This window comes from Paramacrobiotus metropolitanus, unplaced genomic scaffold (genome assembly GCF_019649055.1).
Source record: "Paramacrobiotus metropolitanus isolate TYO unplaced genomic scaffold, Prichtersi_v1.0 Parri_scaffold0000029, whole genome shotgun sequence".
Classification (NCBI taxonomy): domain Eukaryota; kingdom Metazoa; phylum Tardigrada; class Eutardigrada; order Parachela; family Macrobiotidae; genus Paramacrobiotus; species Paramacrobiotus metropolitanus.
This window is the reverse complement of record NW_026570249.1, coordinates 859130-873862: the sequence shown is the minus strand read 5'-3', so window position 1 is coordinate 873862 and position 14733 is coordinate 859130. Positions and strand designations below refer to the sequence as shown.

The 14733-nt window shown below is 40.9% G+C and overlaps 4 protein-coding genes and 1 long non-coding RNA gene across 6 annotated transcripts; 4 read left to right on the top strand and 1 right to left on the bottom strand.

Annotated features, from left to right (window-relative positions):
• The first annotated feature begins 375 nt into the window (after positions 1-375).
• On the top strand, positions 376-2279 carry LOC129588294 (uncharacterized). Its single transcript, XM_055482460.1, has 4 exons — positions 376-1371; positions 1497-1559; positions 1726-1845; positions 1915-2279. The coding sequence occupies exons 1-4, from the start codon at positions 376-378 to the stop codon at positions 2014-2016; spliced, it is 1281 nt and encodes a 426-aa protein (XP_055338435.1). The 3' UTR covers positions 2017-2279.
• Positions 2280-3596: 1317 nt separating this feature from the next.
• On the top strand, positions 3597-4334 carry LOC129588257 (uncharacterized). The gene is made up of 3 exons (XR_008690457.1): positions 3597-3718; positions 3840-3956; positions 4122-4334. It is a non-coding gene; the product is annotated as an uncharacterized LOC129588257 (long non-coding RNA).
• Positions 4335-4931: 597 nt separating this feature from the next.
• LOC129588255 (sentrin-specific protease 8-like) lies at positions 4932-8514 on the top strand. Of its 2 annotated transcripts, XM_055482420.1 has the most exons (6): positions 4932-5149; positions 5241-5329; positions 5478-5586; positions 5646-5812; positions 6327-6494; positions 6859-8514. In XM_055482420.1, exons 1-5 carry the CDS (start codon positions 5022-5024, stop codon positions 6485-6487), a joined length of 654 nt encoding a protein of 217 aa, XP_055338395.1. In that variant the 5' UTR covers positions 4932-5021; the 3' UTR covers positions 6488-6494; positions 6859-8514. The 2 variants fall into 2 exon arrangements, with proteins under 2 accessions (XP_055338395.1, XP_055338394.1); XM_055482419.1 differs by lacking the exon at positions 6859-8514 and having other exon boundaries at positions 6327-6799.
• On the bottom strand, positions 6656-14542 carry LOC129588254 (nose resistant to fluoxetine protein 6-like). Its single transcript, XM_055482417.1, has 8 exons — positions 14104-14542; positions 13547-13686; positions 12700-13243; positions 8484-8670; positions 8092-8358; positions 7650-7757; positions 7223-7576; positions 6656-7150 (listed from the first exon to the last, which is right to left on the bottom strand). Exons 1-8 carry the CDS (start codon positions 14333-14335, stop codon positions 6901-6903), a joined length of 2082 nt encoding a protein of 693 aa, XP_055338392.1. The 5' UTR covers positions 14336-14542; the 3' UTR covers positions 6656-6900.
• Positions 10344-11938, top strand: LOC129588256 (probable glutathione S-transferase 5). The gene is made up of 2 exons (XM_055482421.1): positions 10344-10751; positions 11301-11938. Exons 1-2 carry the CDS (start codon positions 10460-10462, stop codon positions 11636-11638), a joined length of 630 nt encoding a protein of 209 aa, XP_055338396.1. The 5' UTR covers positions 10344-10459; the 3' UTR covers positions 11639-11938.
• Positions 14543-14733: the final 191 nt, after the last annotated feature.

Sequence of the window (14733 nt, the reverse complement as noted above, 5' to 3'; positions counted from 1 at the left end):
CGCGTATTCATTTTCAAAATGCAAGTACTGAAGTACATTTAGTAATTCTGCTTGTTTGGCAGAGAAAGTCATTAATTTTGACAGTTGGGGAAGAATGGTTGTCACTGTCAGATTCACCTGTGCTGGATCGAATGGCAACTATTGCTAAATGCAAACAGAGCTTGAATTATCTCGAATACGAGTTTCACAAAGAATATTACTAAAGCACTTCCGTAATATTTAGTAAAGATTCATAGAATAAATAGCTTTTCTTTAAAGACTTGGTAACACCTGACTTACAGCTTTTGAGATTTGATGGTGGTTTGTAACGTCAAAACGAAAAAGGTCACATCATGTTTTTAACTGAAGCGATGAAAATGCGATGAATCGATCATAATGCGGAAAGGTTCAGATGTTCTACGGCTGCGTAAAGGACCTCCTTATCCGGGTCGCTTATTTCTGCGCCTTTTTGTATCTCCTTCTTCCGTCCGTGATGAGGAATCACTTTTATCAAAAACATCCCACTTTTCCACGCGATGTACCGGTTATGCCATAACTGCTGTTTTTACGTGGGTTTTCATACTCGACTTCGTCGATCTAGTCCACTTACAAGGTCGCGACAAGGACCCGGCATATGGCCGCATTAATCCGATCATTGTCATAATCGGTTTTGCAGCCAGTCAGACAACTTTTTTCCGCGCTGCCGCATCATGCATCTTCAGCATGCGGCATGGAAAGGAAATGGTAGCGTGTGCGCATTTTGTCTTGAAATGCGCAGATGTTTTTAAGATTCCGGCGAATCGCCGCATCCATCACATTAAAAGAGGGCAGCTTCTTTTTCTCTTTGTGGAAGTATCGTGCATAATTCGATTGGTTGTGGGAATGTTGGAAAATCTGGATAACTTGTACAAGAGGGTGCCGTATGGATTCTTCTACATTTATGTGTGGCAGATCAATGCGTACATTTACATTTGGGTCATTCTGGCTTCGTGGATTAATCTCCCGTTGCTGACAATGTTTTATTATCTATGCGCTATCCTCAACGATTGTGCTGAAGTTTGTGCTGAAGATATTCAGAAGCTGCTTGATGAACCCGCGCCAGCCGCCTTGTCAACGGATGAATTCGCGAATAAGCTGAAGCATATACGGCGACAGCATGAGATGTTATGCGATATGTTCGAGAGGATGCAGAAGACGTTCTCCAGCAAACTGCTGATTGATATCGCAGGGAACCTTTTCGAAGTTTTGGTCGTGATTGCCTGGTTTTGCTCGTGGGTCGCGTTACCGACTTTTGGAAACAAGTATAAAACTGCAAGGATGCTGATGACTTTATTAGGCACAATTCTTCGGCTTATTTACCTTGTGGCACAGCCTCTGAAGTTTAGTTACATGGTACGAACATTCGTGCATATAAAACGAAGACGTTACAAATTTACAATGTACTGCATGGTCTTCGTTACATGAACTGATGATCGTAAAATATTATTGTTAATACGGATACTTTTGTCCTACATTAGCCCGATAAGTTAGCAGAGTTGGTGGATGAGGCCCTGTATCAACGACAAGCTAAAAGAAAAAAGGTGAAAATAATATAACTTCTGCAAAGATTCTAGGTTTGATTTAAATAAATCTGGATAAGTTATGGTGAACCTGAAGTAAACGCTTTCGTAGAACTACGTACGATGTATGCTGCACTGCCGCATCTCTTTTAACCGTATCATCTCTGATCACAACTGGTACTTGCAGTATATCGCATCCGTAACCGAGGTGGATGTCACCCAAACTTTGGACAGAAAAGTAAAATCCAGTGACCTCACGTTTTGTGCCGGACAAATAATTGGCATTGATCGAGCCACGGTCATCTCGGTAAGCAGTGGGTAAAAATACGTAAATACAATAATATGCTGACGTTTAATTACCTAACTTTTCTCTTAGACCATTGTTTCGGTGGCAGGATTCGTTTGCTTCATCATCGAGCGCATCGAAAGCTATTCTGTTATACATTCACAAGACGATAATGACTTGATAAATTGTTAAAAAGTTGCCGCTGCTTTTTAGCCGGACTTTGCGATTGTAAAGTTGAATGAGTGCCGAATGCCGATTAGTGAATTGGTCGGACACTTGGGTTTAAACTTGTACGCATGGAGAATATAGATATGACTAAAGCTGATTTGCTTTTAATTTGTTAACTGCATCTAAAGTTTTTCAACGAAAGATTTCACATAATCTGTAGTTGGAGCGCTACCACAGTGTATTTTTATTTTCTCTCTCTTACGGCATTAAGCGTATCCGCTAGCTGATAAAGCTCCTTTAATTAAACCGCCGTACATGTAAGATATCCGATATGTCGTAGTTCGTACAGTGCAGTTGCAAACTCACAAACTACCACAATGACACCACCGGGATCAGTTTCTCAATAACTAACGAAGTAAACCTTGCCATTTGACGTTCTGCCAAAAATGACGTCTGGTACCGCATTGCGACACCTGTCTCGCAAAATTTGGATGAATGACATTCATCGTCGAGAATTAGCGAAGCATTGAATTTTTCCGTTTCACTTGTCAATAAAGTGTACCAAGCATACAACCAGTGCGCTTTGCAAGCAACTTTGCAAACGTTTTGCAGATACCACCCCCGGAATCTTATGTACATAACCCCAATTTACCACTTTTAATTAATACAGTCATTAATACAGTCATTAAGCTTCTCGATTACATAATGGCCTTTTGCAGTAAAAGAAGCTGTCTTTTCGTTCTCAGTGGATTGTTTTGTGTTGCTACTCTACTGGACTTTGGTGATATTTCTAATTTTGATACGTATCTGCGAAGTCAGTTCGCCGTAGCTAGCCATATTGTAGCAACGGTCAGCCTGATGCACACCCAAATCGCATTCCTCCGTGGTACCGGAATCTGCTTCAGTAGCGCGCTATTTTACGCCGACATCCAACGCTTACCCGATCCGCTGCGGGCCATCCGCAGCCCTTTTATTGGACACGTTGTGGCTGTCCCATCTAGCGCCAGACGAGTGCTGTACCGCTTCCTGGTTCTTGTTCTGTTAGTCACGGCACGCTTTGTGGCCACGCTGGTGTTAATCATTGTAGAACCAGGATTCAACAGTGATCCCAATACATATTTCATTTTTCAAACTACGAACAGTTTTGTCCTTTTATATTCATCCATTGCTTTGTGGTTGGGTACAATGATCAACATCATCAGCGAGACATTCTTTGGCTACGCATGCTGCTTTATTGTCAAAGAAGCTGAAATCTTGTCAGATGATATTGACCGTGCCATTCAGCGGACGCAGAGCAATAAGTGGACGGATGACGATTTCATTGACGAACTTATTAGGCTGCGTGCGGGTTACGAGCATTTGATTAGAAAGGTCAGGGAGGTGCAGAATGCACTGCACTGGCAGATTCTGGTGTCGGTACTGGGGAATGGTTTTGAAATCATGGTGACCTCTGCGTGGTTTGTGATGTTCGCCTTTGTGCCGAGTATGGGATCACCGAGACGTCTGTTGCGATATTGCACAACGACGCTAGTTTTGATTCTACAGCTGTGGTCAGCGGCTAAGCTGCCACTGCAGGTTTACGCTCTGGTACTGAAGTCCACTGACTTTAACGTAATGAATGATAATTAACCATAATTCGTAAATAACTGCAACGATATTTTAGCAAACACAGATCGCTGAAAAACTGGAAAGCCTGGTTTACTGGCGCCAAGAAACCCGCAAAACCGTTAAGTACCGCAAATATCAATTCTCGGCGAAAATTTGACAACACGTATCATGTAGCAGCTAGTGCACTCGTTCGAACGGACAGTAATAATTCTGACAAATTACTTTTGTTTTGGTTTCAGGAACCGACAATAGACGAATACGATATTATGACTTCCCTGGTCGAGCGGGGCCATGCGAAACGATTAACATTGTCCGCCGGTGGCGTTATGGATTTGACACCGCTTTCCTTACTCACAGTAAGGGAACATATAGAAGGAAATTATTAACAATTCATAGCCATACAGAAAAAAATTAATGTAGATGTTGGTATGGCCCGTGTGGGCATGAATGTTTTAGAAATTCCCTTGAGTACACAGGGGAGAAGATGCTTCTTGTATGTATTACTGTACTTACATATTTAGTTCGCCTGCTGTGTTCTCGGCTTCGTCATATTTGCGGTCGATCGCATGGAGAACATCCAGTCAACTGCCCGCATGGTTACCAAGCTGATTGTCGACCACAACGTCACCATTCCGGAAGAACTCAAAGCAAACCTCACCAGTATTTGATTGGAACTAATTTGTGATTAAAAATTTTCACTTATAACGTAAGTATACTCTGTAGCAGTGTTTTTAACAGTAAGATGCACAATGTTGTTAACCATCATGATTTTTACTACGGAGTAGAGCCGGACAATTTTATACGTATCTGTTCTTACGGACGGTAATGTACATAATAAAACTGTACAAAAAAAAACAGAGCAAAAATAAAACAATAAATAATACACATTCCCATGCACCATGTAAACTGTACCGGGACATACATCCTGTAAAAGTACGAGTGTATCATGTCCTATGTATAAGACCGGAAAGGACGTTGGACATCCAGTGTTCAGGATGAATCACATGCAGCGTATTATTTATGTTCGGACCGACGGAAATAATTATTATGACCGTTAACGCCATTATGTCGCTAGTACGATTGCTAGATTGCTTTGCTGCCCCTGCTACTAACCGTACCTGGAATTTGGGCCTTTTTTTGGCAGTTTAAAAAGCTCATCCCTTTCGCATCCTTTCAAGTTTCTACGTCTCTGTAGTGCTACAATCTACCCGGAAAAGTTAATGCGGTGCCGCTTTCGCTGCATCCACCACCACGCACGAAGGTTACGTGACTTCTGCTGTTTTTGAGGTTCACTTTTGAACGTTTCAGACATTCATTTGAATATTTTTCGTTCAGTTTGTTTTTCTTTTTGTTTTCGAAGTTTATGACGCAGAATTCTTTGGTTAGATTATTGTGTTAGGTGTTAACTTACTTTGCATAAAATGTCGGAAAAACCCTTCCCGAACGAAATAATTTTGAGCTTCTTTGACACTCTTATCTATCGACGCGATGTTGATCTACTGGATGGAAAGCACTGGATCAACGACGTGATTATTGGTTTCTATAATGAGTAAGTTCCCGGCTCTTGCTCGAAACTCTAGTTAAGTACTTTTACTCCGATTAGTTTTTTATAATCCTAATTACTTTTTCGGTTTCTGTAGATATTTGGAAAAGTACGTTTATTCTGAAAATCGTGCGGATATATGTTTCGTCCATCCCGATGTGGTCTTCGCCTGTTCAGTCAGCACGGGTACAGAGTACTTTCATTATGAGCTGATTCTGCTGTTCCGTCTAATGACTCTAATAATAATCGTCTAATGCAGGTGAAAACAAAACAGAAAAGGACAATCTTGTCGCTTTGCTAGATTGGTACTAAAATAACTGAAATTATGATTCAGATGCCGCTGCCAGTGATATAACCAAAGATCTCCGTCTTGCTGAGAAATCCTACGTCTTTCTACCGTTGAACAATAACGAGCATGTGGATGCTGCAGGAGGGACCCACTGGTAGGTTAAAGTTTTTATTTTCTTCAGTTTAATTTGTCCAGTGAAATTGTTGTTTTCAGGAGCCTGTTGGTGTATAATCGATTGGAGAATACCTTCTTTTATTTGGACTCCTGGATGGGACACAGTATGAAAACTGCCAAAGAAGTTGCGGCCATTATGGAGAAGGCGCTTGGTATTTTGGAACGGCCGAAATTCCAATATTTGGATGTTCCCCAACAGGCAAATGGTACGGCTTGTACACTAAACTACTTTTTTTAAACAAGCTAAAATAATACCGCTACAATTTCAGATTTTTATACTCGTACAAAATAAATAGAGTTGAAACAAAATTATCTGATTACTGAAATTACTGGATTTTTCGTTTTTACCTGTTCGTTTTGTACTCGTAAATTCAATGAATATTATGCGTGTATCTGTACTATAAGTGTCGACTGGTTGTAGTAGCTGCCCTCTTTTATGTTTGCTGCACTTTTCATTGATTCCGTTAAGTTAAGCGTCGTTGATTATTTGCTTTTCGAACAGCAAGTACATTTTTCGGAGCAAAGCGAAGAAAAGTTGATTCATTTAATAGAAGTATTTATGAGATGAACTGCTTGGTATTTATTCTGGCAATGCGCAGTTAATCGCTTACTCTGTAAACGGTAGATTTAGCTAGAAGCTCAGAAAAAGTAATTTAGCAACTAGCAATATTTTCCCCCTGTAAACCGTGAAATTTTTAATTTTTGCGTGTGTTGTCGTAGGCTTTGATTGCGGAATGTATGTGATTTGCTTCTCCGAGGCGCTGGCGGCCAGTTATATAAAGGGAACGCCGCAACAGTTGGAGCACATAACCCCCTCTTTCGTCGCGGAGAAACGGAAAAAAATCCGCGATCTGATTTGGCATTTGAGAGACATTTTTTAACGATAAGGTACATCTAATAAAAGATTTTTTTATGGGATGTGAGTGACAGTAATAATTTACTGTTGCGGTTCTTCTAATTCCGTCCGGTCTCATGAATTGCGCTCAGTGTGTTTGAGTGTTTGATTATCACAAAATCAATTTCACATAGTAAATCAGTACTGTTGTTCGTTTGAATAGCACATGACTTGCATGGGTCGTGAATCTCTGAAAGTTAATTGCCGAGGTTGTAAGTTTTAAGAAATTTAAACCAATGTGGTGTCTACGATGTATTTTATGGTTAGTTTTATCACAGCTGCTCAACAGATCACGTAATACTAGCACAACAGTTTCCGCCTTTCCGGTATAAAAGTAACGTCGGCGAAATATAATAGGTATTGATTCCACGAACAAATCAAATCCAAGTTGATTGGACATCAACGTTTGGAACCGAACACTTCCTTTTCTAGACGCAACAATGGAATTTCTACAAATACGGCTAAAATGGTCGCCAGTAGATGGGATATGAAGAGCATTGAGAGGTACAAATAGGCAAAATTGATCCCGTTATAGTAGAAGGGATCACGCTGGCTGATCAGAAAGTATTGGACTACCAAGGGATGGAACATGTACACGGCGAATGTCAAGCGACTCAATGGCTTGAAAATATTCCAGCTCAAGATGGACCTGCGCAACAAAATTGTTAAACAAATAAATTCTGGTGAATTTTTCAGTTTGTATAATAGTAAAGCTGCATACTTGATCGGTCCAGAACTTCCGTACCGGCATGCCACTAGCACCCACCCAACCGCCAGAGAATAACCCAGTCGACTCAGTGTTTGATAGGTTTCTCGCTCGGTGTACGTTGCCCCGTTTGGCCAGCTGTAGGACTGATATAGCCCGAACACGGTAAACAGTCCCGTCAAGCACGAGAGGATCCAAACGAAGCTAACCCCGGCGAAACGCAGTTTTGGTCGGACACAGTGCCATTCCGCTTTCTGTGCAAATAAGAATCCGATCAGAATTCCCAGGAGATAGGGTGTGGCACGGGTATATGGTTTCGAGTTGACATAGTCGTGGTTAGGGTCGTACGTTTCATTGTGGTAAATAGGTCTAAATTAAATGAAACAGGTTGCAATGTAGCCTGTGTAGGTATCTGGAGAACTGGGAAGCTAGTGCAGATTACTGTTCATTAACGGTCACCGGCAATCCCCAGTGTCCGGCAATCAGTCCATTCGCCACGACGCAACCAGCAATCAGAATCATCGTGGCTGCCGTACCGATTTTGGGCAAGCTGAAATTTTTACACAGTTCAACACACACCAGCCAAACTTAAAGGATACCTATCACCTACCTCTTACAGCAAGGATACCTATCTCTTACCTATCAGGCTATCACCTATCTCTTACAGCGAAACGCCTAATTTATACAGTGTTATTACAGTGCAAAACTTACTTAAACGTATAGCTGTATATAACGATAAGCTGTATACTGTACTGCAGAGCGTATAATATGTATTTTTACAGAGCTTGTAATGTTATATGTATGATATTAATGACAGGTATGCAATAAGTAAATTAGTTTATACATTACGACTACATAAATGACGCAAGCCAGATTTTTCGTACCGGTAAAGGACGTAAACGATAACTGGCGTGATAAGAAACAACTGCATGTCCACCGCGATAAACCATGTCCAGTCCATGCAGAGGTACAGGGTGTTGGTCGGGATGAAATTGTTGACGTACAAGACATTTGCCCACCAGTTCTGCTTGCAGAAATCAATTGGATTACCACCGGAATCTTGACCCGCTATGATCGGAAACGGTCCTGATACAAGCTGCGGCACAACGAAGATACAGATAACCAACAGGAACACGTAGAGTGGAGTCAACCTGCAGTGTAGAAAACATGTGTCAAGCTTTACCGTTTAAGGTTGATAAGCCAAATTTTGACTTAATGATTGGAAACAGTAAATTAATAAAAAGTTGCCGATGGTACACGACCAAGCTAGACTGACCTCCACCATCGCCGCAAATAAATCCAAATCCAGTTAATTTTCCCGCTGCGGACTTTAAGCTTTGTCATCAGCGTATACGTCAAAACAGTGCCGCTAACGATGAAAAACGTGTCAGCAGCGAAAGAGAAGTTGGTAATTAGTTGACCAAAAATTGTGCCAGCGCTGTCCAAATAATCTAACGGATTTTCTGCAATCAACAAAATGATTTGAGGATAACTGCGAAGATAACGGGATTGAGAATTGAGGATAACTCGTAATACATTATGAAACAGTGTTTAATTTGTACTCAAGCTCTTCTTCGATTTTATTGTGTTAAAAGTGCAGTCACCAAGACAGTAAACTAAGTCTAGTTAAACGTTTTTTAACATACCCTCCATACTTACGATTAAAAGCTGTACCATTTAAAAAGATCAAAAAAGCTGCATTATATATCCCGGTTCTATTCGAAAAAAAAGCGCCCATGTCTTCTTCATCCAAAAGATGTCCTTTGGATGGTTGTTTTTTGAGTTTCAAAAAGCCATAATATAGTTTCGTAGACCATGTATTTTAGACGTGAAAATGTACATAAAAAGGGGCTCCATAAGTATACTGAAACATGCCGTTCTAAAGACGGCGTGTTGTGCTCCGACGATGTCTAAAGCACGTCAAAAAATTGCTTGCCGTAGAACCGGGTATGCGCATATATGCGCATTTCTCTGCACATGCGCAGAAAGTGAACATAAAATTATACAGATACGTAATATAGATATTGGAACGTAAACAAACGGATTGCATTTTAATATTTAGGAAAACGCATCCGGTTTTCACTAGTACGCCGGTCAGTGTATGTACTTGTACTATTAATTACCATATTCTTTTAACTTTGAATGCTCGACTAAGCAATTAGAAATTATGTGTAAAGTGGTCCACTGATAAAGCAGTCATTAATACGAACGTTTGCATATCGTGCTGTCAATTGTTAAATACACTACAATAATGTGACTACATACCGCAATATTTTATGTTATAAGCATTAAAAACCATGTTGCCGAAACATTCTTTTCAGATATTAGCGCGCATTTTTAATCTGCACTGGCCAGCGCGTACTGCATAGAATAACAGCAAACGGCAGAAGTAACATAACCGTTTTTCTCAGGATGGCACATTGGCACTGTATTGTACTTGTGAATTGATGTGGGGAATAGTTCTATAAATAATTATGAATAGTATCCCAGTTTCATGCAACGTACGATATTTTGAAATTCTGTAGGGTGTTGGACATCGGGCAATACGATTATAGGAGGTTTACATTCTGTAAGCCAAAAAAATTCGTAGAAATTAAAAGTACCGAAGTCCTGGTATATTTAAACATATACCAAGTATAGTACTGTACGTGTCTGATTTATAATAATTAAGCTTCGGAATGCATTTGTTACAAGCGTACCCTATGTGATAACCCTCTGAGAGTTAATATAGATATTACATGAGACTGCCAACACAAAACATTTAAATATGCTGCTTTTTATGCAAGGTGCTGTATTAAACCATGAATTCTTGTATTTTCGGCTGTCTGTAGGCGGCACCTGGCGCATAAGTAAGCGCTGGCGGGAACTCACCTGGATATTTTTAAAAGTAAGTCAAAGCTCAAAACCGGTTGTTGGTAATAAAAACTGTAGATTCATACCGGAACGCCCAACGCATTTGTAGAACCTTCGCGAAATCACTTCCGCTTCGTCAGTTGGCATATTACGATATTTGCACAGGCACAGCTTATCACTCACGTGATAAGCATCTGCCAAGGATTCATTGATCGCCCGCCCCGGTCTGCTGACGTATCAGCAACCTGCACACTGTACCTTCTGTACATATTTAAAGCACAGCCGCAGACTGCAGTGCAGCACAAGTGTTTTTACTGTTTTTACTGTTGATCAATTTCTCCTCGCCCACTTGCAGATTAGCTCGATTTTTCGCTGTAATTCGAAATTAATTACTTGAAAATGGCACCCAAATACACCCTGCATTACTTTAACCTGCGTGCCCGCGGCGAAATCTCGCGATGGATCTTCAAGTACGCGGGCCAGGAGTTTGAAGACAAACGCTACGAGTTCTCCGAATGGCCCGCCCAGAAACCCAACGCGCCCGATGGTACGCTGCCCTGGCTGGAAGTCGACGGCAAGAAACTGTCGCAGAGCATGGCCATTGCTCGCTACCTGGCCCGTACCTTCAAGTTGGCCGGCCAGAATGCCTGGGAAGAGGCCGAAGTTGATGCTCTGGTCGACTTCGGAATCGGTAAGAATTATGAAGATAGTGGGCAGTGCGCATTATATTTTGCCGTTCGTACCGAGTCGGTACTACCGACTAAATTGTATAATAATTTGCTGCCAATTATGAATTAGTAATGACAACCCCTGGGCAGATTACAATAATATGTTTAGGCTTTCCGCTTTCAAAAATTACTAGCTCTTTGGCTGTGTTACTAGTGTATTATAATTTATTCTACTATTTCTATGCAGTTTGAAATTTTAGCGAATTTTTCTCTGTTGCAGTGTTGCTGTTTTCGTGTGTTTGCTGCACGGCACATCACGTTATAAAAATTTGGTTATTAACCATTTTAACAGTAAACTTATCCTGAAAGAACTATCGATTATTATGAATACCTAATGCCTTTAGGATTTTTGTAACACGTTTTAAAGTTATTGAAATAATGCATCAGTTTGTAGATTTGTTTTATTAAATTTTAAAAATTAAAAGTTTTTAAATTAAATGAATGTTCTTGGTAAGGATTTTCGGTGGTTCATTTTTTGGAATTCGATTTTATATTTTGATTTGAATCTGCAGACGCTGCCAAGGACTATGGCACCTGGATCAGCGCCTTCCTGGCCAAAGACACGAAGAAAGCCGATGAAATCAAAACCAAGTACTTCGGGGAGGGTCTGCCCAAGTATCTGGACGGATTCCAGCGCAAACTGGCGGCCAACAAGGACGGCCAGGGTTTCTTCGTCGGCGACAAGCCCACCTGGGGCGACTTCGCCATCGTCATCTTGTTCGATGAGCTGAAGCGCTTGAACGCCGATTTCCTGAACGCGTATCCGCTGCTGAAGGCCCACAGCGACCGCGTTCACGAGCTGAAGGGCATCAAGGAGTGGATCGCTGCTCGCCCGGAGACCTCAGTCTGAGCGGTATTATTTGGGTAGCTTGTTAGCCTGGCATTTCGCTGTTCGGACGTCTCTTTATTTTTTTATGTTGCTTATTTTCATGTTCCTACTTGCACGTTTTAATTGTTGCATATGGTCTCGATCCAGTTAGCACACGAACGATTCCTTTCATTTTGGTTTAATATGTTAAATACGTGTTTTTGAAACTTCGTGCATGAGTTAGTGGAGTTTTGACTGTTCAGTGTTACAATGTTTAACAACTTTTAAGTGCTTAGGCAATTAAACTTCAAACACTACGAAATCAACACAACTTAAATTCGATGTTAATATTCGGTCTGATAAATCGACAATAATAGAAGCGTATCAACTGCGTAGCAAAAGTAAATAAATTTAATTGTAAATGCCTAATGGTCCCAAGTATCTGTATTAGAACGTTAGTGATCTAACGAACATGCACAATTTTTGTGATGCTGGTTGTTTATGCAAAATTTTTTGCGATATCCAGTTTAGAATACCGTATGTTATTTGACTGAATTAGCGGATCACGACTCACAAACGATGGTTTTTCTGCGTCTGAAATATTTTCAGCACCTACTCGTAGTAACTGTATAAAGTAAGGGAGCAGACCTGTGCAGTTATGGAAAATTGACCCAGAGTTAGAGTTACGAGTTACACAGAGCGTGCGAGTTGCGCTACGAGTTACGCTACTGCTGCAAGAAAATCGAGTTTTGAGTTATACCGCGAGTTACGCTACCATTGACAATACATAGAATTTTCAGGAGAGTTACGTTAGAGTTAAGTTTTTGGGGAAGCGAGTTACGCTTCCGAGTTACGCTATAACTCGATAACTCGAAAATAACTCGCGTTAAGTTAAATAGTTAAAAATAACTGCACAGGTCTGGTAAGTACTACTACTAGCTGTATTTGTATGAACTATTCTATGTATAGATAATAAAAAATAGTTCTGCATCTATGTGATACTTACTTCCGGTGTTCCACTGTGAACGCGTATACGTACCTACTGTCTACAGTAAATAAATAGACCCTGCGTCTCTTTTAACAGTTAGCGCTTAGCCTCTTACCATATGCAATTTCGCCCAGATTGCCAAATTCAGCCAGCACCACCCAGCAAATGGACAGCACACGGATACCGTTCAGGAAGCTTAACTCATCCTCCCGATCTGCAGTTAAATATCGCCATGACCTCGCCACGGAGAAGCACAAGATGGCTCGGATTCTGGCCGGTAACGGATTGACCTCGATCCCATCCGCAGTCGCATCCTGCAGCAGTGGTTCGTCCTCTTCGCCGCTCTCGGTGAAGGAACTCTTCCGGCTTAATTCGGCCGCGTGCAGTCGGGGTAGCACGTAGCCGTCCACCAGAGTGCCGAAGATATTCAGAATAACCAGAACCGCGATAATCACGAAGAATAAGTAGAATCCCCACTCGACGGGCAAATCGGGTTCGCAGGTCGTATCGCGCGCCGACAGGGCATCCAGTTCGGGCACTGGTTGGGGAAGGAGCTTTTTAATGTAGCCGATCAGGTCGTCGACGATGGCGGTGATGTCAGCGGGACCGCATTGTCGAGGTAAACAGGTCGCCAGTGCTGGGCTTTGTTGAATGCTGGCCTAATAAATTGCAGACGTTTTTGGCATATTACGAGTAAAGTGCAACCGTGAAAGTCTCTAAATTTTTATTATCTGACTAATGTATAGATATATTGTATATGTATATATATGCGTTACCATTCCTCGTCACGGAAAGGTTACACGTATACGTAGTGAATAAAAAGAGCAATATTAATTAATTAATAATTAAGCTTTACAGACCTGTTGCACAGTCAACACAAAGCTGCGATAATCGAGTACGGCAAAGTCGTTTAGAAAAAATGCTACCTGCATTTTCTCCCGAATTTTTCACGCGATACTTACCAGAGCGTCAGAAGTGCTGAGCTTTGTGATGCAGTAATTTGCCGAGTTATTAGCTATATTCGCGCATTCATCATAAGATCCAATCCACTGCAGGTGTCCTCGTAAAATATTTCCGGGAATTTTTCCGAATGCATCCACCACTATCAACACGTTAAGAGCGTAAATTAATATGTATCTGAGAGGTGCACATCGAAGGAAATGAAAAACACTTGTGGCAGGCGGTTAGATACTGTAATTATGTTAATTCTTTAACATAATCACTATATAATTATGTGCTTGGCCAACCGCAATATATCTATATTTATAAATATCGTACATATTGTACAGCGCATATCATGGCACTACTAAATAGATCTAAATCTTTAGTACCGCCATGCGCATATCAATATTACATATCTATACTTCTATAGATATAGTGGCATAGGTACTCATACGTATACGTAGAAAAAGTTCAGTATCCGTAAGATGCATCACATTGTAAATTTTATGACAGAAGCGTGTCAAGGTAAAGTGAAATTTTGTACGGCTTGTTTCAGTTATTGAACCCTAGTCCTTACTTTGAATAGCTGACATCTTCCTGGATTCCAGATCTTCCATAAAATCCACTAGATATAACTTGCAAGGTTCACTGACTGATTTGGGAATGTTTCCCGTAACAAAATAAGACCTGAAAAAATTATTTTGCGCCATAACTGAGACTAGAGCATTTGCTTGTGGCTTGAACTCCAGCTTCCGGGCCATTCCACTGATAATGGCCAGGCGCAGGAACAATACCCATTTGATCCACATAATGGATGTGAGTTAAACAGAAAACTCTTAAGAATCCAAAATCCGGATAGCTAGCTACGAGTATCTCGTAAAAGAGTGCACATCTACAGAGCATCCACAGAAAAAAAAATACCAAGTGGAAATGAAAACTACCAAGTAAATATCCTTAGAACAGATCATGCATTAATGGCATGCACAACAAAGAGCGATCTTTGTTGCAACGTTAGCCTACTAAATTTAAACAGCATATTTCCCTAACATTGTCAGGTCAATTCACTACCAACGATTTCTTGTCAAAATAAGATAAGATAATAAATTAAAGCTGTGTGAAATTAAGCTGTACCCGTGGAACGAAATCATTTGTAGGTTATACATACTTACTGTATATGACCACTGCAGACCACAAACTGAAGTACTCG